Source organism: Dama dama, chromosome 18 (assembly GCF_033118175.1).
Source record: "Dama dama isolate Ldn47 chromosome 18, ASM3311817v1, whole genome shotgun sequence".
NCBI lineage: Eukaryota > Metazoa > Chordata > Mammalia > Artiodactyla > Cervidae > Dama > Dama dama.
The window spans coordinates 48,295,940-48,318,413 of NC_083698.1; the positions used below are offsets into that span (position 1 = coordinate 48,295,940).

The 22,474-nt window shown below is 41.4% G+C and overlaps 1 protein-coding gene across 2 annotated transcripts in view; it reads left to right on the plus strand.

Moving 5' to 3' along the window:
* CTTNBP2 (cortactin binding protein 2) overlaps positions 1 to 22,474 on the plus strand; it is a 164,451-nt gene that overhangs the window by 101,881 nt on the left and 40,096 nt on the right. For both annotated transcript variants that reach the window (XM_061165289.1, XM_061165290.1), the window contains 4 exons: positions 3,924 to 4,041; positions 13,879 to 14,154; positions 16,766 to 16,861; positions 18,050 to 18,129. In XM_061165289.1, coding sequence (XP_061021272.1) covers positions 3,924 to 4,041; positions 13,879 to 14,154; positions 16,766 to 16,861; positions 18,050 to 18,129 — 570 coding nt within the window. The remainder of the gene's footprint in view (positions 1 to 3,923; positions 4,042 to 13,878; positions 14,155 to 16,765; positions 16,862 to 18,049; positions 18,130 to 22,474) is intronic.

Sequence of the window (22,474 nt, forward strand, 5' to 3'; positions counted from 1 at the left end):
TGATCATGGCACTTGTCTACCCAGACGTATCCTTATGTCTCCTGAAAAGAGTCCGTGCTCCCTCTCCCTCAGCCCTCCATGGCTAATTCCAGCCATCTTCATCTCCCCCCTGAATCTCTCTGCTTCCTCAGCTGTTGTTACCCATCATGTTGTTTCTCCATCTCCCCTGCTCTGCCCAACAGCGGGCACAGCCACATCCCAAGGTCGTTTCTGACATGTGTGCTGGACCTTACCTGTGCATTTGCGGACTGAATTCCCTCCTACTCCCTCTGCCCAAGCTCGTCTCTCAGTTTCCTGTCCTGACCTGGATCTTATCTCTAGCTCTTTGGACTTGGGTGTTCTCCTAAGTCTCCCTGGCCCTGGTACCTTTCTTCTCAGCTCTTAAAGGCCACTGACAGAGGTGGTTCATTGACCCTAAACATCCCTTCTCCCCTATTCTACAATAACGAACCTCTCAGAGTTCAGCCCCAAATAAAGACTGCATTTTCCAGCTTCCTGGAAGATGACCGTGGCTGCCTCCCTAAGTTCTGGCGATTGGGATATGAGTGGAAATAGAAGCTGAAACCAAAGCCCCCTGTCTTTTAAAGTCTCTGCTCGATAGAGACATGTATCTGTGTTGTGGTTAATAACACTTTGACTTAGATTTATTCATCTGGACTACTTGCTCTGCATCCCTTGGGACAGCCTGCCCAGTTTAGGTCCCCTGAGAATCCGTGTCCAGAAACAGCAGTTGGCATCACAGCAGTTGTTCTCTTCACTCAGATCCCACCCATCAATGAGAGAGCGTAGATTTTTTTCTCTACCTTTCCCACTTCCTCCTCTTCTTCTGAGTAAAACTTTGCCCCTCACTTCCATAGGCCCCCTTCCCTGCATGTTTTCTTCATGACTCTTGACAATATGTCACGTTTCTGCCAGAGAAACAGAACTGTGACCTTATTCATCGTCACAACCCTGGGGTCTTAACACAGCTCCTGGCACCCAGGTGCGTAGTACCTATCTCATAACGTGTGAGGTTTGATGAGCACTAAATACATGTGCAGTGTTGTAGCGGTGCCTGGTGCTTAGTATTTGCTTGAATAGTTATTGTAGCTGCTATTGTTAAGTGTCGGTTAGGTAAAGTTTTCATCTTCTTTGTGTTCCCCATGGAGCCCAGCAGAGAGCTCTGAAACTCACAGTTGTGGCCCCTTTTGGATACGCCTTATCCTGCGATCTTTCTGACATTCTGTGCTTCCTTGTAGAGGAAGCCACTGCTTAGATGATTGCCTACTGATCTGCCTGACTATAATAATTAAACACAACCCACCTTGTGGGTGGACTTGCATCTTGCAAATTTTGGTTGCATCTTTTATCATTTCTGTTTCTAATTTGAGCTAACATCACCTAGAATTATGACATTTGTTGATGTGCTATAATTCCTCACCAATTACCTGATGTTTTTTAATTAGTGATGATTATGTTGATTGTAACAAATACAGCAAGCTAATAAATATTGAGAGTGCTTTATGTGCCAAGAATATAAATTACCTATCTTTTCATTTAAGTCACCTAACAACCTTATGAAATATAGATATATGAGACACAGATAAGGAAACTGAAGCCAAAAAATGTTAAATGATTTACCAAAAGTCAGATAAAAATCATTTATATTGGCAGGATAAGACCCCAGGTCTGTTTTGCCTCTAACCTGCTTTTGCTACAAGTACTAACTTGTGTAATGTATTATTTCTGTCCCTTATCATCTAGGAATTCATGAAGTTTAGTGCTCAGATTGCATTCTGCTTGAATCTTTCATTTGAGTCAGTTTCATTAACTCTCATGCATTTACTGATTTTGTACAAATTAGTAATATCAATGGGATAAAAACTGTTATTTATGTATTTGGCTTAGTTTTTAGTTCATTTCTTAGCTTAGTGATTTTTTTAAAACTTGAACCCCAGACCTATGAAAGCCAGGCTTTGTTTGTTAGAGGCGATCCCTCCAGCCTCAGCAGCAGCACTGATAAGTCCTGTCAGTCCCTTTGCAGGCAAACAGATTTTCTTTATTCAGAGGTCCTCGGGCTCAGCTCCTCCATTTTGCAGGCACCAAGGCCTTGTCTCCCGCCCCTCAGCACCCAGAAAGAGCCCCTTACATCAGCACTGGCTTCCTTGTTACATTTCGCTTGCTTGGTGGTCTCAGCTTGCTCTTTTCCTTTCTGACCCTTATGCATTCCTTGTATTTCCTCGTGGACTATGATTGCATTTAAAATATGTTTGAGAGGCAGTAGGAAGCAACTGGAACTCAGACATACTCCTGGTGGGAGTGGAGTTTGGTATAGCCACTTTTGAAAGCTCTTTGCAGTATACACTGATACAGAACATGTGCATACCCTGTGCCCCAGTGGACCAACTCTGTGTGTGTACCCAACAGAAATGCGTACCTGTGTCTGCCAAAGGGCGCACGTCAGAATGTCCGTAGCAGCACCCAAATGCCCACCAACAAGAGTAGAGGTAAACTGTGGTATATCCTTGTGATACACAGTAATTTTAAAATAGGATGAATTGACTTATAACTATTCCTAATACATGGATGCATTTTATAGCATTATGGTGAATGAAAAGAAGCCAGATATAAAAGTGTACCTGTAATATGGTTCCATTTATATAAAACTCTTAAAACAGGCTAAGTGGACTTCTGATCTTAGAAATCATAATAGTAGCTGCCTTTGTGAGGAGAAAGGAGGAATTAGTGGTTGAGATGGAACATTAAGGGGGCTTCCAGAGTACTCCTCCCACAAGTATGTTCACTTTGTGATAATTCTGCAAGCTTCACACTTATTTATGTACTTTTCTACATAGATATTATACATCAGTAAGGAAAACATATTTTATAAAACAAAAAAAGTATCTTACAGCAAGATTAGGGAAAGCTGTTCAGACTGCCTAGTTTACTGTGTTGTCAGGAGCAAAAGTCAGCCCAGAGCCTCTGTGTGTGTGTGTGTGTGTGTGTGTGTGTGTGTGTGTGTGTGTGTAGGTATGTGTGTACGTGTAGGGAAGTGATGAAAAGAACAGTGCTTGTTTTGGTTGTTAGTTCCTTTTCATGGTTTCTGGTTTATGTCATTTTGTGCTTACTTTGATGGGAAATCAGTAGACAAATCAGGAAGTAGTAGAAGTTGAAATAGCAGAGCTCCTTGATAAATATCCCAATGTGGTATCCTGCTTTGCACTTATTTGAAAATGTTTGCGGATATATATATTGTCTGTCTACCACTTTGAAGTGAAAAATTTTGGAAAACCAAGACCCTTCACTTCAAAGGCTAGTGTTAGCTTTTGAGTGGAGGCTCCCTGGAGCAACACAGGAGAAACTGAAAAAGCCAGGGCACGTGACTTCCATGTCTACTGAGAGTGTTTTTCTAAACCTCAGTCAATGTGGTGTTTACATAGAATTTTCAATTAAAAAATAAGACAGCATAAGATCCAAAATATATTTGTGCTTACAGGGACTCTGGGGCAGAATTGGAGCCCTGCACTTTTATGACCGGGAAGACAATACCTGGTCTAGAAGACAGTGCTGGGCATTCGGTTGTAGCAGGAGTCTTTTTGTATTTCCAGATTACCGTGAAAGGATACTGTCTGCCCAAGGCTTTTTTCCTTAATGGCACTGCAAACTGAGTGATTAGGAAGCCAGTTTTTTCTCTTGAAACCTAAGAGGCTGTTCTAAGAGCAGCAATGTTTTGATCCTGTGAATCACATGTAAATGAAGCCCTCTTTGCTTTTCACTTGGAAACAGCGTTTAGATTAATCTGTATATTTGGGTTGTTGGAAAAGAAATAAGCTTTCTGATTGAGAATTCCTGAGTGGCTTGCTACAGGCCACTGAATCTTCCCTTGGAGTTTTCACTTGAGTTGATTCATTTGGACAGGAGGTAATGGATTCTTGTCTTTGCAGAACTGCCTAGAAGTCTTGTGTAGGCACGGAGGGCTGGAGCCGGAAAGAAGAGATAAGTGTAATCGGACCGCACACGATGTTGCTACTGATGACTGCAAGCACCTGCTGGAGAATCTGAGTGAGTGCGCTATGCAGCTGCATTGCGCTTCCTGCATCCACAATGCAGGGGCCTCCGGGGCTGTGGGAAAGATACTGAGGCAGCTTCAGTTTCTCATTCTCTTTTTAACTTCCTTTGAACAAGAGCTGCTATAGAAACACTGGTTATAAATGGGATACTTCTATTTTTCCATGTAGAATGGCTTTTACAGAATTATTGAAACAATGCTAGGTCTTTCTCATCTTTGACCTTGGACAATATTTAATAATCATTGCTTTTTTTCTTCTGACTTAGATTATCTTTCTAGATATGAGACTAGGAAGGTACAAAAAAAAAAAGGCAAAATCATGGCCAAGTAGTTTGCTTCAGCTGACTGTGTGAATGTAGGCAAGTCAGTTATCTCTCAATATCTGGTTGCCTGCCTGTCTAGGAAGATAACCATTTGGTTCCATTACAGCTGTAAGAGTATATGCTTCTCAGCACATGCTGTGATAGTTTCACTTGCGGGTGTGTGAGTATGGAGTGTTCAGTTCAGTTCAGTCACTCCGTCGTGTCCGACTCTTTGCAACCCCATGAACTGCAGCACTCCAGGCCTCCCTGTCCATCACCAACTCCTGGACCCTACCCAAACTCATGTCCATTGAGTCAGTGATGCCATCCAAGCATCTCATCCTCTGTCTTCCCCTTCTCCTCCTGCCCTCAATCTTTCCCAGCATCAGGGTCTTTTCAAATAAGTCTGCTCTTTGCATCAGGTGGCCAAAGTATTGGAGTTTCAGCTTTAGCATCAGTCCTTCCAATGAACACCCAGGACTGATCTCCTTTAGGATGGACTGTTTGGATCTGCTTGCAGTCCAAGGGACTCTCAAGAGTCTTCTCCAACACCACAATTCAAAAGCATCAGTTCTTCTGCACTCAGCTTTCTTTGTAGTCCAACTCTCACATCCATACATGACTACTGGAAAAACCATAGCCTTGACTAGACGGACCTTTGCTGGCAAAGTAATTAATGTCTCTGCTTTTTAATATGCTATCTAGGTTGCTCATAACTTTCCTTCCAAGGAGCAAGCCTCTTTTAATTTCATGGCTACAGTCACCATCTGCAGTGATCTTGGAGCCCAGAAAAATAGTCAGTCACTGTTTCCACTGTTTCCCCATCTGTTTCTCATGAAGTGAGGGGACCAGATGCCATGATTTTAGTTTTCTGAATGTTGAGCTTTAAGCCAACTTTTTCACTGTCCTCTTTCACTTTCAGCAAGAGGCTCTTTAGTTCGTCTTCACTTTCTGCCATAAGGGTGTTGTCATCTGCATATCAGGTTATTTATATTTCTCCCGGCGATCTTGATTCCAGCTTGTGCTTCTTCCAGCCCAGCATTTCTCATGATGTACTCTGCATATAAGTTAAATAAGCAGGGTGACAATATACAGTCTTGACGTACTCCTTTTTCCTATTTGGAACCAGTCTGTTGTTCCATGTCCAGTTCTAACTGTTGCTTCCTGACCTGCATACAGGTTTCTCAAGAGGCAGGTCAGGTGGTCTGGTATTCCCATCTCTTGAAGAATTTTCCACAGTTTATTGTGATCCACACAGTCAAAGGCATTGGCATAGTCAATAAAGCAGAAGTAGATGTTTTTCTGGAACTCTCTCACTTTTTTGATGATCCAGCAGATGTTGGCAGTTTGATCTCTGGTTCCTCTGTCTTTTCTAAAGTCAGATCGAACATCTGGAAGTTCATGGTTCATGTATTGTTGAAGCCTGGCTTGGAGAATTTTGAGCATTACTTTACTAGCATGTGAGATGAGTGCAATTGGGCGGTAGTTTGAGCATTCTTTGGCATTACCTTTCTTTTGGATTAGAATGAAAACGGACCTTTTCCAGTCCTGTGGCCACTGCTGAGTTTTCCAAATTTGCTGGGATATTGAGTGCAGCACTTTCACAGCGTCATCTTTTAGGATTTGAAATAGCTCAACTGGGATTCAGTCACCTCCACTAGCTTTGTTCATAGTGATACTTCACTTCACATTCCAGGATGTCTGGCTCTAGATGAGTGATCACACCATCGTGATTATCTGGGTCGTGAAGATCTTTTTTGTACATTTCTTTTGTGTATTCTTGCCACCTCTTCTTAATATCTTCTGCTTCTGTCAGGTCCAAACCATTTCTGTCCTTTATTGAGCTCATCTTTGCATGAAATGTTCTCTTGGTATCTCTAATTTTCTTGAAGAGATCTCTAGTCTTTCCCATTCTGTTGTTTTCCTCTATTTCTTTGCATTGATCACTGAGAAAGACTTCCTTATCTCTCCTTGCTATTCTTTGGAACTCTCCATTCAGATGGGTATACTTTCCTTTTCTCCTTTGCTTTTCGCTTGTCTTCTTTTCACAGCTATTTATAAGGCCTCCCCAGACAGCCATTTTGCTTTTTTGCATTTCTTTTTCTTGGTGATGGTCTTGATCCCTGTCTCCTATACAGTGTCACAAACCTCTGTCCATAGTTCATCAGGCACTCTATCAGATCTAGTCCTATAAATCTATTTCTCACTTCCAGTGTATAGTCATAAGGGATTTGATTTAGGTCATAACTGAATGTTCCAGTGGTTTCCCACACTTTCTTCAGTTTAAGTCTGAATTTGACAATAAGGAATTCATGATCTGAGTCACAGTCTGCTCCTGGTCTTGTTTTTACTGACTGTATAGAGCTTCTCCATCTTTGGCTGCAAAGAATATAATCAGTCTGATTTCGCTGTTGACCATCTGGTGATGTCCATGTGTAGAGTCTTCTCTTGTGTTGGTGGAAGAGGGTGTTTCCTATGACCACTGCATTCTCTTGGCAGAATTCTATTAGCCTTTGCCCTGTTTCATTCTGTACTCCAAGGCCAAATTTGCCTGTTACTCCAGGTGTTTCTTGACTTCCTACTTTTGCATTCCAGTTCCCTATAATGAAAAGAACATCTTTTTTGAGTGTTAGTTCTAAAAAGTCTTGTAGATCTTCATAGAACCATTCAACTTCAGCTTCTTCAGCATTACTGATCGGGGCATAGACTTGGATTACCGATATATTGAATGCTTTGCCTTGGAAACGAACAGAGATCATTCTGTCGTTTTTGAGATTGCATCCAAGTACTGTATTTTGGACTCTTTTGTTGACTATGATGACTACTCCATTTCTTCTAAGGGATTCCTGTCCACAGTAGTAGATATAATGGTCATCTGAGTTAAATTCACCCATTCCAGTCCATTTTAGTTCGCTGATTCCTAGAATGTCAACGTTCACTCTTGACATCTCCTGTTTGACCACTTCCAATTTGCCTTGATTCATGGACCTAACATTCCAGGTTCCTATGCAATATTGCTCTTTACAGCATTGGACCTTGCTTCTATCACCAGTCACATCCACAACTGGGTGTTGTTTTTGCTTTGGCTCCATCCCTTCATTCTTTCTGAAGTTATTTCTCCACTGATCTCCAGTAACATATTGGGCACCTACCGACGTGGAGTGCTAGATCAGATGAAATAGTACGACCTCTTATGTCAGGATATCACTCACCCTATCCAGTCAGCCAGGTGTCTCAGTAGTGGTCTTGAGCTTACATTCTAACATTGAGACAGAAAATGAACAATAAACATAAGAAATGATTCATTATATAGTATGTGAGATGGTAATATGTGCTACATAAAAGACTAAGAGGGATGGGGAGTGAGAGGTTGGGTTTCAATTTTTAAAATGATAGGCAGGGTAGCCTCACCACCAAGACATCTAAGCAAACACTTGGAGGTGAGGAAGGGGTAGCTGTGAGAATCTCTCAGGTAAGAACTTTCCAGGCAGAGCGTCAAGTGGACTGAAGCCCTAACAAGTAGGAGCCTATTTGTATGTTTGAGGAACGGCACCCAGGGTGAGGAACGGCACTCAGGGTGAGGAACGGCACTCAGGGCCGAATGACAGGGTTGGAATGAGTGAGGGAAGGAAGTAGGAAGACAGGTCAAAGAACTCACAGGAGGAGAGGAGGGTAGAGCCATTTTGGAGACTTAAGGTAGCTATTTCAGTGTTTGAGCATCGGAGTGACAGGACCTGGTGTACATTTTTTTAACAGAATTTTTGTCATTTTTGAATTTAAGAACATTATAAGCATTCCTACCCTATTAAAAAAGATATTTGTTAGCTACTTCATGTTAAAATTTGCTTTTATCAACTTATTAGACATAAGTGAGCTTCAAACTAACACAACATTGTAAATCAACTATATTCCAAAAAAATTGTTTAAATGGTTACCAAGAAAAGATAAAATCAAAGGATTCTCATACTAATTGTAAAAGCCAATCCTGGCAATGTCCCTAATAAGAATGGTGTACATTGAAATGGTGTCTCTGATTGCTTTGTCAAAAATCAACTAGGAAGTCCCAGGCCTAATGTGGCCAGTAATGACTTCTCAGTTCAGGATCGTAGTAGATAAGGACATATGGGTTCTGGATATAGCTAAAGATAAGCCAACAGAACTTCCTAATGGCTGACTGTGAAGTACGAGAGAGGGGATTTATGGATAACTCCCAAGATTTTCAGCCTGAACAACTGTCAGGATAGCGTTGCCCTCAGATGTCAAGGGGAAGGCTGTGGGTGAAGCTGATTTTGTCGACAAAGATCCGAAGTTACATTTTGAATTATGAATTTGAGATGTCCGTTAGGGTGTCTCTATAGGAGGTATCGGATCAGCAAGAATTCTGAAGATGGGTATGAGCTGGATTTACAAATCTGAGAGTCAGCAGTCTAGAGATAGTTTTTAAAGTCATAGAACTAGATTAGGTTATGAAGGCAGTGAACACAGATAGAAAAAATAAGAGAAATAAATGAGTCTTGCCAGACTCTATTATTAAGAAGTCTGCAAAAAGGGAAGGGACCAGCAAAGGAACAACATTAGAGGGTGACCAGTGAGGTGTGAGGAAATCCTTGAGGAGTGTATTGAAGAGCAGAGAGATCAGTTATGCTGGAAGCTGTTGAGTAACATGAAGACTGAAAATAAAATCTAGTAGTTGGTCATTTCCCCTTCATGGATCACAGCCTTCTTGTGGTAAAAGGGCTTGTATAACTCAGTGAAGCCATGAGCCTTGCTGTGCAGGGCCATCCAAGACAAATGGGTTATAGTGAAGAGTTATGATAAAATGTGGTCCAATGAAGGAAGAAGTGGCAACCCACTCCAGTATTTTTTGCCAAGAGAACCCAATCAACAGTATGAAGAGGCAAACAGATGTAACACCAGAAGATGAGCCTTCTGTGTCAGAAGGTGTCCAATATGCTACTGAGGAAGAGCAGAGGGCAATTACTAATAGGTCCAGAAAGAATGAAATGTCTGGGCCAAAGCAGAAATAATGCTCAGTAGTGAATATGTCTGGTGGTGAAAGTAAAGTCTGATGCAGTAAAGAACAATATTGCATAGGAACCTGGAATGTTAGGTCCATGAATCAAGGTAAATTGGATGTGGTCAAGCAGGAGATGACAAGATTGAACATCAACATCTTAGGAATCAGTGAACTAAAATGGACAAGAATGGGCAAATTTACTTCAGATGACCATTGTATCTACTACTGTGGGCAAGAATCACTTAGAAGAAATGGAATAGCCCTCATAGAGTCCAATATGCAATACTTAGTTGCGATCTCAAAAACGATAGAATGATCTTGGTTCATTTCCAAAGCAAACCATTCAGCATCACAGTAATCCAAGTCAATGTGCCAACCACTGGTGCAGAAGAAGCTGTTCTATGAAGACTTACAGGACTTTCTAGAACTAACACCAAAAAAAAGATGTCTTTTCATCATAGGGGATTTGAATGCAAAAGTAGGAAGTCAAGAGAGACACAGAATAACAGGCAAGTTTGGCCTCAGTACAAAATAAAGAAGCAGGGCAAAGGCTAATAGAGTTCTCTCAGGAGAACACACTAGTCATAGCAAATACCATTTTCCAACAACCCAAGAGATGACTATATGTGGACATCATCAGGTGGTCAATACCCATATCAGATTGGTTATGTTCTTTGCAGACCAAGATGGAGAAACTCTATATAGTCAGCAGAAAAACAAGACCTGGAGCTGCCTATGGCTCAGATCATGGGCTCCTTATTGCAAAACTCAGGCTTAAATTGAAGAAAGTAGGGAAAACCATTAGGCCATTCAGGTATGACCTAAGTCAAATCCCTTATTATTACACAATGATGGTGATGACTAGCTTCAAAGGAGTAGATCTGATAGATAGAGTGTCAGAAGAACTAACATAACATTGTACAAGAGGTAGTGATCAAAACCATACCAAAGAAAAAGAAATGCAGGATGGCAAAGTGGTTGTCTGAGGAGGCTTTACAGATAGCTGAGAAAAGAAGAGAAGTGAAAGGCAAAGGAGAAAAGGAAAGATACACCCAACTGAATGCAGAGTTCCAGAGAATAGCAAGGAACGATAAGAAACCCTTCATAAATGAACAGTGCAAAGAAGTAAACAATAGAATGGGAAATACCAGAGATCACTTCAAGAAACTTGGAAATATCAAGGGAACATTCCATGTGAGGATGGTGCATGAATAAAAGACAGAAATGGTAAGGACCTAACAGAAGCAGAAGAGATTAGGAAGAGGTGGCAAGAATACACCGAAGAACTGTACAAGAAAGGTCTTAATGACCCGGATAACCATGATGGTGTGGTAGCTCACGTAGAGCCAGACATCCTGGAGTGTGAACTCAAGTGGGCTTTACAAAGCATTACTACGAACAAAGCTAATAGAGGTGAAGGAATTCCAGTTGAGCTATTTAAAATCCTAAAAAGTGATGCTGTTGAAGTGCTGCATTCAATATGTCAAGAAATTTGGAAAACTCAGCAGTGGCCATAGGACTGGAAAAGGTTAATTTTCATTCCAATCCCAGAGAAGAGCAATGAATGCCAAAGATATTCAAACTACTGTACAGTTGCCCTCATTTTGCATGTTTGCAAGGTTATGCTCAAAATTCTTCAAGGCTTCAACAGTATGTGAACCAAGAATTTCCAGATGTATAAGCTGGATTTAGAAAAGGCAGAGGAACCAGAGACCAAATTGCCAATATCCTTTGGATCATAGAAAAAGCAAGGGAATTCCTGAAAAAGCATCTATTTCTGCTTCATTGAGTATGTTAAGTCTTTGACTGTGTGGATCCCAACAGTTTGTTAAAACTTCTTAAAGAGAGGGGAGTACCAGACTCCCTTACCTGTCTGCTGAGAAACCGGTATGGAGGTCAAGAAGCATCAGTTACAACCGGACACAGAATAGTTGACTGGTTCAAAATTGGGAAAGGAGTACATCAAGGCTATATATTGTCACCCTGCTTATTTAACTTCTATTCACAGTACTGGGCTTCCCAGGCAGCACTAATGCCTGCCAGTGCAAAAGACATAAGAGATAGGGGTTCGATCTCTGGAAGAGGGCATGGCAACCCACTCTAGTGTTCTTGCCTGGAGAATCCCATGGACAGGGGAGCCTGGCAGGCTACAGTCCATGCAGTCACAAAGAGTCAGACAAAACTGAAGCACCTTAGCATGTACACATGCAGAGTACATCATGAAAAATGCTGGGCTGGATGGATCACAAGCTGGACTCGAGACTGCCAGGAGAAATATCAATAAACTCAGATATGCAGAGGATAGAACTCTAATGGCAGTGGAAGAAGGTGAAGAGGAACTAAAGGGCTTTTTGATGAGGGTGAAAGAAGAGAGTGAAAAAACTGGGTTAGAACTCAACATTCAAAAAACTAAGACCATGGCATCTGGTCCTTTTGGAAGCAGTGACAAACTTTATTTTCTTGGGCTCCAAAATCACTGTAGATGGTGACTGCAGTCATGAAAAGATGCTTGCTCCTTGGAAGGAAAGTTATGACAAACCTAGACAGTGTATTAAGAAGCAGAGACATCACTTTGTCCATAGAGTCAAAGCTATGGTTTTCCCAGAAGTCATGTATGGATGTGAGAGTTGAACCATAAAAAAGGCTGAGTGTCAAAGATTTTATGTTTTCCAGCTGTGGTGCTGTGGAAGACTCTTGAGAGTCCCTTGGACTGCCCAGAGATCAAGCCAGTCAATCCTAAAGGAAATCAGCCCTGAATATTCATTGGAAGGACTGATGCTGAAGCTGAGGCTCCAGTATTTGACCGCCTGATGGGAAGTGCCGACTCATTGGAAAAGACCCTCATGCTGGGAAAGTGAAAGTTGCTCAGTTGTGTCTGACTTTTTGCAACCCCATGGACTATAGAGTCCATGAAATTCTTCAGGCCAGAATACTGGCGTGGATAGCCTTTGCCTTCTCCAGGGGATCTTCCCAACCCAGGGATCAAACCCAGGTCTCCCTCATTGCAGGCCTACTCTTTACCAGCTGAGCCACAAGAGAAGCCTGATGCTGGAAAAGATTGAAGGCAAACAGAGAAAGAAAGCAGTGGCAGAGGATGAGGTGTTTAGATAGCATCACTGACTCGATGGACGTGAATTTGAGCAAAGTCTGGGAAATAGTTTAGGACAGAGGAGACTGGCATGCTACAGTCCTTGGGGTCACAGTGAGTCAGATAAGACTTAGCAACTAAACAACAAGTTGGTCAGTTAATGGAAAAAGAAGAAAAGTTTAAGAATGGGATCATAAAAATAACATATTTTTAAACATTTTGTTTTAATTTAAAACGCACCAAGTAATTCTGTCATCAACTTTTAGGTGAAGCTCTTCATATTAATATGGTTCACCTGATCGAAGTGCCATGTATTCTTACTTGAACAGATCACACCTTTAATGTTTCATCTGTGGCTTCTAGTGTTTGAGGATTTGAACATATTCATGAAGCAAACTAATGACAATATCTGTCTCAAGACAGTTAAATTTTTTTTCTAATTTTATTTAGCCATCTCGTCCATGTCACATTAAAAACTTTTATAGCAGCTCCTTTGTTCAGTTTAAAAAGTGTCCTGATTTTCTAGAAGTAGGAACTCATCTCTTTAGTATCTGGAATATTTAACTTACTAATTATAGCTGGTATTCAACAGAGATGGAGATTAGGACTAAACACAAGTGGCTTTTGCATATAATTCAGTTCATGAGAACAGAGTACATGGGATGCTGTCCTCCTGGGGGAATACCTCAGTTGGTATCACAGAGAGATTGGAAGGATTATTTTAAAAGCTTCTACTGCACTGTTTGCCATTTATCAAGTACCTACTAGTTCTTGTAAGATAGTGTGTTAACAGATAATGTGTTATACAAGTAGTGTGTTAAAGCCCCTCCAAACACAAATTCATTTACTCTTCATAGCAACTCACTTGTACCTTCCTTCCATTTTGTAGAGAAATTGGGGCATAGAGCACGTAAGGCAGTTTACCAAGGGCGCATGGCTAGTCGAAGGTAATCCCGAGGCCAAGCCCGAGGTCTGCATGAGCCTGAAGCCACTGCCTCAGCACACTGACCTATTCAGCAATAACCCCTCTTCTTCATGATGTTTTCAAGGAAGGTGAGGAGAAAGGGCAGTTTAGAGTTCAGGGTCAAGAGAGGGCTCTAGTTTTCTCTGACACTTTTTGAAAGAATATGAGAGTCTTGCCAAGCGAAGGAATCAGGAAGTAGAACCAGCCAAATAGACAAAGAGCTCATGATTCCAAAGCTCCAAAGACAAAGATAAAAAGCAACATGATTCCAAAGAAACTATGAAGAGATTGGGAGACCAAAATTTACTCCAATAAACAAATATTCATTCAATGTTTAAAAAGGATGGCTGTCCTTTGCTTTGTTTTCAAAATGTTTATATCTGTTTCTTTTTTGTGTAAAATTTTTGCTGGTTTACTTCCTATCAGGATTTCTTTTCCCTATTTTTTTTCTTCCAACAGATGCTCTTAAAATACCCTTAAGGATTTCAGTGGGTGAGATTGAACCAGGCAACTACAGTGCCGATGACTTTGAATGTGAAAACACAATATGTGCTTTAAATATTCGCAAACAGACATCATGGGATGATTTTTCAAAAGCAGTGAGTCAAGCTCTGACAAACCATTTCCAAGCAATCTCTTCTGATGGATGGTGGAGCCTGGAAGACATGACGTTTAATAGCACCACCGACTCCAGCATTGGCCTCAGTGCAAGCAGTGTGCGATCCATCACGTTAGGTATCAGCAGTCCTGCAATGAAGGGAAAGTTAAATTTCTGGGTTTATTTATGTTGATGGGCTCCCTAACCTGATTCATAGTTCATTGATTAAATACATTCAAAGCTCACTTGGGGCGGCTGCTGGCGCTGAAAACCTTGAGTGTTCATAATGCAGCCATTATATAATGTTGCCTGTTGGTATAAAAATGCTTTTACACCTCAAATAATACCTAGAGAGTGAAGAACATGAAAGCCCTTGATGAGGCTTTGTGATTGCACTTGCTGTTTTGATACATGCAATAAATGAAACACGTTGCAGCTGCTTGCTAATGCACAAGCTCTGAACACAGCTCCAAGTTTGTACTTGGACTGCACCAGGGATGCCGTAGAGCATGAACACCTTACCTTCAGACAAGAGTCCCAATAAAGCCAAGAGTTAGAAGGAGCAGTTTAATGAAGATGTAGTCAAGGCTCCCACTTGGGAGGAGTCGGGGTGATAACTGGTTGTTTCTGTTTGGTGGGACTCCGAAGAACTTAAAAAGATAAGATTTGCCTTCTGGTGAGCATAATGTATATACTATAAATGTTAGGTGTCCTGGTAAGTCTCTTTCCTGTTGAACTAGGAGATCTGACATCTATGGGGAACCTCCTGTGGTGTCAGGACTGTGCTGGGAGCTATATTTATATACAAACCTCACTGAGTCTTTACAGCAGGCTCATTTACAGATAACTGGTTACAAGATAATTTGCCTGAGGTCACACAGCTAAGGAACAAAGCAGTCAATTCTCAAATCCCAGTCTGTCTGATAGGAAAGTCTGTGTATTTTCAATAGCACCATGTTGCAAAAGAAGAGTCAAGATTGAGGAAAGGGCAAGTTTCAGCATGTGATTAATGTATCAGCTTATATTAGAAAGTGTTTCATTCTGTTCAGGCATATACCCTAAATCACTTTGAAAACAAATATATCCACTCATTTTTGAAGCAGATTATTCACAACTTAATTTTATGGATTGTTATGATCTTAAAGTGATTATTACAGAATTATTATATCATTTTAGAAGTACACTTAGAGAAGAAGTCAAATGATTCTCAGGACCTCATTTGCCCACAGGTGCAGTGTTAAAGTGTGGGTCTGCCCAGGAATCTGTGGTTCTTCTGACTTCCAATAAGTCAGCACAGCCCTGCTTTGAAGGAAAAGGCCCTCCATCATCAACCCTCATCCATTCCATCCGGAAACTGGGGGAAGGCAGATGGTTGTTCACCACTGTCAGATCCATGTACTTCTGTGAGCAGTGGGTGCAAAGGCCAGTCTGTTCTGGTATTGATTCTTGTCCAGTTGTGGGGCACCCAAGTAGCATTTCATATCTAAAAAATCATTGAGTTCTGTGGGTTAGGTCTATAGTTTGGTACCTGGCTGTGGCCACTTGATGATTGGTGATTACAGGTATACCTCAGGGATACTGCAGGCTCAGTTCCAGACCACAACAATAAAAGTTTCCCAGTATAAATCAAGTCACATGTATTTTTTGGTTTCTCAGTGCAGATAAAAATTACTTACAATGTACTGCAGTTTATTACTGTACACTTACAGTAGCAATGTCTAAAAAACTAAACATACTGAATTAAGAACTTTTGCTAAAAAGTGCTTGCCATCATCTGAACCTTCAGCAACTTATAATCTTTTTGCAAGAGTAACATCAAAGATCATTGATCACAGATCACCATAACATATATAATAAGAGTGAAAACATTTGAAATATTGTGAGAATTACCAAAAATGTAACACAGGCACAAAATGAGCAAATGGGCTGTTGGAAAAATGGCACTGAGAGACTTGATCCATGCAAGGTCAAGAACCTTCAATTTGTAAATAACAATATCTGTGATATGCAAAAAAGCAAAGCACAGGAAAAGGAGATATGTCTCCATAACACTGTTATTATGTATGTATACAAGAAACTTTACTGTATCAATAACCTAAGCTGGATTAAACAGACCAAGGGCAACAGAGAAACAGTGAGTTATAGGTGAGCTATACATGCATTTTGGGGGCGTGCTGAGGATAGGCATTTAGAAATTGATCTATGGAAGGAAGGGATAAACATAAGTGCTTATGACTGCTCCTTCCCCAGAATGGACACTTAAAAGCGGGGCTCTTTTTTCTGAGCAAGAGTGAGCAGAGAGCCCAGACTGTGAAAGGTTTGATTTATTCTGAGCCCCTGAAGTTGCCTGTGAATCCAAAAATGTGTTGGAAGGAGTGTCAGGGGCCAGATCATAAAGGATCTCTTGCCTCATTCAAAGTGCTCCAGCTTTGTGAATCAGGCACTGGAAGAACCATGGAAGGGTGTCATTTCCTTTGTTCTTAAAAACTACACCCTGGACATATTGTTTATATTTGCATTCTCCAGATTTTGTTCAATCCCTATAGCTTGAAGGCCTCCCACTGACTATCAGTGAAAATTATGCTGGGGAGTTAACCCTTTGTGTGACTCTTTCCATAGTCTGTGTCTCTGACAGTCCAAGCTCTGAAGTCCTTTAGGGTCTCACACAGGAGAGTGTACACTGAGTCTTATAAGAAGAACTCCTTTTAAGCATCTCTTGACATTTCCTTTAACCTTTTTTTGAACTAGGAACTGTGCCGTGGTCAGCAGGTCAGAGCTTCACCCAGTCCCCGTGGGACTTTATGAGAACGAATAAAGCAGAGCAGGTCACTGTGCTTTTGTCAGGTAAGGATATTCCAAACTGAAGTGAGAGTTTGCATCATGAGCATTTCATGATTCATGATTTTGTCCTGTGTCCCCAAGCCATGCGTGCGTGACTCCCACTGCTGAGTAGTTAGATTTTTTTTTGAGATATTTGATTAAGGAGAAGAAAAATCAAAAGCCATGTTTCTGACACCTGTGATGATGTCTGTTCTGATCATTGATTGCTGCAACTCTGATTGCATTTCTCATTAGGAAAAAGCTGACCTGCTGATAAGAGAGTGACAGATACCATGTTAAGAGAATTGTCTTACTGCTGTCAAGTACAGCGTATAACGAATGTGATTATTATGGTACAAGCTAATCTTCAGTGAGCATCTACTATGTGCTTAATCCTGTTGTTTACAGTACATGACAAGTCTAAGTTCCTCTAATCCTTACAACAGCCTAGTTAAGATAGGTATCTCTGTTTACCCTCATGTTATGTATAAGGAAATTGAGGCTCAGAGAGATTGATGTTCTTATCTGAGTGTGTGCAGCTAGTGAGTAGGAATTCTCAGTTTCCCAGCCCTTAATGCTAAAAGGCTACTGATTTTATTGTATATTTCCCAGGATTGGGAATGGAGCTTTTAAAAATTCAGTTTCGACTAATAAAGTTTTATTTTATTGTTTGACTTAATTTTTTTTTTTAAAAAAGCCTGAGACCTTTCCAGAAAATTCCTTCAGGCTTGGACGCCATGTTGAGAGAGTGTTAGAACACAGAAGGGGGTGGAAGCGGGGGTCAGAATTTGGGAATGCACCTGTACATTGATGCTGGCAAAGCTAAAACTTCTGAGGATTGGTATTATACGTGGCTTATAAGCAGTAAAATATTGAATCCAGCAATCAGAGAGGATACAAGCTACAGTGTTGGAACCTGGATCTGAAGGCCCTGGTCATGATTGACAGGGGATGGGTGGGCTCCCCCTGGGGAAGATCAGGCCAGCTGAGGAACTCTTGGGAGCCATGGCAGGGGCTGTTTCTCAGCCAATCCAAGGTGTCACAGCATTTTCACAACAGTAAAGCCACACTGGTTCCTCTTGGCCGCATGTCAGCTCTGCCTACAGACGTCAGTACCCATCTTGTATCTTACATTCAGCTCTGTTAGGTTTTGATCATTCTGACAGTTGACATGAAGAGCCCATCTTCCTTCTATGTGTTTCCTTCTCTCAGGGCCTCAGGAGGGCTGCCTCAGTAGTGTGACCTACGCGTCTATGATCCCTCTTCAGATGCTGCAGAACTACCTCAGACTGGTAGGTGGACCTGCCAGGTGGAGTCTTAACACTCCCGGCCCCACTGTGGATTAGCTGGTTGCTCAGTTTTACGTTGAGAGCTGTGTGAGTGCCCCCTCCCCCTGTGCTTTAACCTCATAACCTTTCCAGGGCCCCCTCCCTGGAAAACTGCTGGTATCTTGCCTGGAAATTGCTAGTACCCAGAGACTGCCTGTGACCTGCCAACTTTTGTAATTTGGGCAGGAGGAGGGTATCTTTTCCTAACAAGGACTTGGCATCAAGTAATTGCTCATTAATATGGAAGACAATGACTATAGTTATCAAGATGCCTGGCTGTGAACTTTGCCTGGCTGTAAACCCTACTCAATTTAAAATTGAGTAAATATGCTAGCGTTAGTTATTGTAGTGGTTTGCCACTTCAACAGAAGCAATTATAACTTGGACAGTACAGAAGTTTATTTTCTCAAACACAGAAGTCCCAGCATATGTGAGGGACCCAGGGAGGCAGAAGGTACAGGGTCTCAGGGTCTCAGGGTCCCAGTTCTGTCTCTTTCCCAAGCTCCTCACCCTTGGGTGTCATGTGTGGGCTTGGTCAGACGGTCACGACTCGTGCTCCCGGGGTCCAGCCTGAGGAAGGAGAGCCGGGAGGGCAAGTCCCTGCCTGTCAGAGAAGCTGCACACACCCTTCCTGCCCAAGAAATTAGACACATGTTCACACCTAGCTGGGAGTGTGGACTTGCTGGGCAACCAGGCATTCAGCTAAAACTGAGTAGTTCTGTTATTAAAAGGAAGAAGGAGAATATGATTATCAGGAAAGAATAGCAAATTCTAGATACAAAATGGATAGATTTAATGCTTTGCGTTTTGTTCAGTATTTATTATGTGCCAGGCAGTATGAGGTAGCCAACACTGTCCATTTTATAGATGAGGAACCTGAAGAAGCAGAGAGGTAAGAACATGCTCAAGGCCATGAGCCACTTACCACAAGCCAGTGAGTGATAAAGCCAGGATTGTGCAAGTCCCTGACACACACGTATGTCTCTGCATGTGAGATGCATCTCAAACTAATATTGAAGGTGTAAAACATTGAACCATCATCTTGCCTTAATTTGGAAAGCTTGAAAAAAAAAAAAAAAAAGAATGGCTTTGAATCTGACCCTTTACACAGTTGTTTCCATTAACTGAATTGATGTCTTTGATCCTGATGGAAAGAAGTTTTTAAAATCCTTCCATTGATCTAGCTAGGTTTACCACTGGGATTGACCTTTCTAAAAGCAGCATATAAACATTCAAAGGCTTCACAATTTAGGAGACACAGTGTCTTCTAAATCTGATACTTTCTCCACCCACCCCACCCCTTGCCCCTCTTTTTTTTTTTTTTTTTGCTATTTGCTCCTCTCTCTGTGAAGGATCAAAGAAAGCCTGAGGGTTACATAGAAACAGGAAGGAGAGCTGTCTTATTCCTTTGCTTCAGTGAAGGTTAAAGTTGTGTGGCCAACGGATTTCAGGAAAGTCTAGGCTCTCAGTAAAATCAGGGGATAAAATCAGGGCTTTTCAATCACCTGCTGAGATGATAAAATGACTAGAAATGTGATGCAACCAGATTACAACTGTACATTAGTCTTGACTGACTAGCTCAGTCAAATGGAATTTCTGCTAGTCATACTGCATGCATGCTAAGTCACTTCAGTTGTGTCCGATTCTTTGCAACTCTTTGGACTGTAGCCCACCAGGTTCCTCTGTCCATGGAATTTTCCAGGCAAGAATATTGGAGTGGGTTGCCATGATCCTCTAGGGGATCTTCCTGACCAAGGGATTGAACCCACATCTCTTTATGTCTCCTTGCATTGGCAGCCAGGTTGTTTTTTTTTTTTGTTTTTTGTTTTTTTACCACTAGCGCCAGCTGGGAAGCCCTTAGTCACATTATATATGGGGTATTTCAAGTACATTTATGTGTGTGCCTCCTAAGGCAGAAGACATAGTTTAACTCCTGATGGCCAACAAACTAGAGACTAAATTTACACAGCTATTAGGTTTGCTCTCAATTTAATGAGTATACACGAAGAGTTTTTTATTCTTAACAATTAACCCTTGGATGAAGATAATAAAATTTATCCTTTATATAAACAGTCACTTTAAAATTTAAAGTGACCCTGGTGGATCAGTTGGTAGAGAATCTGCCTGCCAATGCAGGAGATATGTGGGTTCGATCCCTGGGTTGGAAAGATCCTCTGGAGAAAGAAATGGCAACTGACTTCAGTATTCCTGCCTGGAAAATCCCATGGACAAAGGAGCCTGGCGGGCTACAGTCCATGAGGTCACAAAACAGTTGGACACGACTTAGAAACTAAACAACAACAGGCAAGGATAACAAACATGTAGCTATTGTGACTGTTTCTCCTCCTATACGTGCATGCCAAGTCACTTCAGTTGTGTCCAACTCTGTGCTACCCCATGGACTGCAGCCTGCCAGGCTCCCCTGTCCGTGGGATTCTCCAGGCAAAAATACTGGAGTGGGTTGCTGTGTCCTCCTCCATTCTCCTTCTATAAAAGATTATAAACCCTTCATGGAGATTGACCATCTGTGATGCATTCTTATATCCTGTGTAGTTATTTAATTCAGTTGTTTGACAGTTATTTGTTGAGAGGCTCCTAAATGCAGGCAGTGTTTTAGAAACTTAGGATATAGCTATTTATAAGCTGCATTCCCTGACCTCATGAAGCTTACACTGTAGTCAAGGTAGGGCAGATAAAAAGCAGATGGATAAATACATCTGTAATGTGATATCCAGTACTAATTATAAGTGTAAAGAGAAATAGAGCAGATAAGGAGGTAAAGAGCTAATGAAAGGGGTGGCAGAAAGAGCTTTTGAATGGAGTTATTACGATAGATCTTTCCATAATGATGCATAGACAGAAAACTAGATGAAGCGGAGGTAGAAGCCTTGAGGAGGGTATCTGAAGCAGAAAGAACAGCTGGTACAGATTTGTCTAGGCTGGCAGTGAGGTTTGAGAGATGACCAGAAGCCAGATCATGCAGGACCAAGGCAGGGACTTGAATTTTATTCCAGTTATGATAGGAAGCCACTGATAGGATTTGAGCTAGAGTGACATACACCACAATGACTGAAATGTTGACAGTCTATACAGTAGACATGGAAACCTAGTAATACCTGAGTTTTGAGTATTTATTTTAGGCATACCTTGTTTTATTGCACTTTATAGATACTGCTTTATTTTCATTTTTTTTTACAAGAAATTGAAGGTTTGTTGGCAGTCCTGTGTAGAGCAAGTCTGTTGGTGCCATTTTCCCACCAGCATTTGCTCATTTCCTGTTTCTTACGGTAATTCACCCAATATTTCAAATTTTTTTCATTATTATGCTTGTAATGGTGATCTGTGATCAATGATCTTTTTTTTAAATTTTTTAAATTTTTTTCCATTTATTTTTATTAGTTGGAGGCTGATTACTTCACAATATTGTAGTGGTTTTTGCCATACATTGACATGAATCAGCCATGGATTTACATGTGTTCCCCATCCCAATTCCCCCTCGCACCTGCCTCTCCATCCCATCCCTCTGGGTCTTCCCAGTGCACCAGCCCTGAGCACTTGTCTCCTGCATCCAACCTGGGCTGGTGATCCGTTCCACCCTTGATAATCTGTGATCAATGATCTTTGATATTACTACCAATACTACTGGCTGAAGGCCCAGATGATGGTTAGCATTTTTTAGCAATAAAGTATTTTTTAATTGGGCTTCCCAGGTGGCACAGTGGATTAGGATATGCGCATTGTTTTTTAAACATTTACTAGACTACAGTATGGTATAAACATAAATATTATAATCACCAAAAAAGTCACGTGACTGGCTTTATTGAGATACTTTATTGCAGTGGTCTGGAACCAGACCAGCATGCCTGTATATGCCAAGCTTTGTTATAAGTATGTAGATTTTTCCCTTTAATCATTCTATGAGACAGCTACTTACACCAGTTACTCTCATTTTAAAGGTGAATAGACCAAGACTGTTTGCTCAAGATCCTCAGGGAGAAAGTGGAAGCACCTAAGGAATTGAACCTAGGCTGTCTTCCATTCTTATGCATGTTTTCAGAGTTTATACTAGTTATTAATCTATTGGTTGAGACATAGTTGTAGTAAACAGTCTTTACTATATGTGTGTGTGTGTGTGCTTAGGGCTTCCAAGGTAGAGCTAGTGGTAAAGAACACGGGTAGCCAGTGCAAGTAGACGTAAGAAACACGTCTTCCATCCCTGGGTCAGAAAGATCCCCTGGAGAAGGAAATGGCAACCCACTCCCGTATTCTTGCCCAGAGAATCCCATGGACAGAGGGGCCTGAAGGGCTA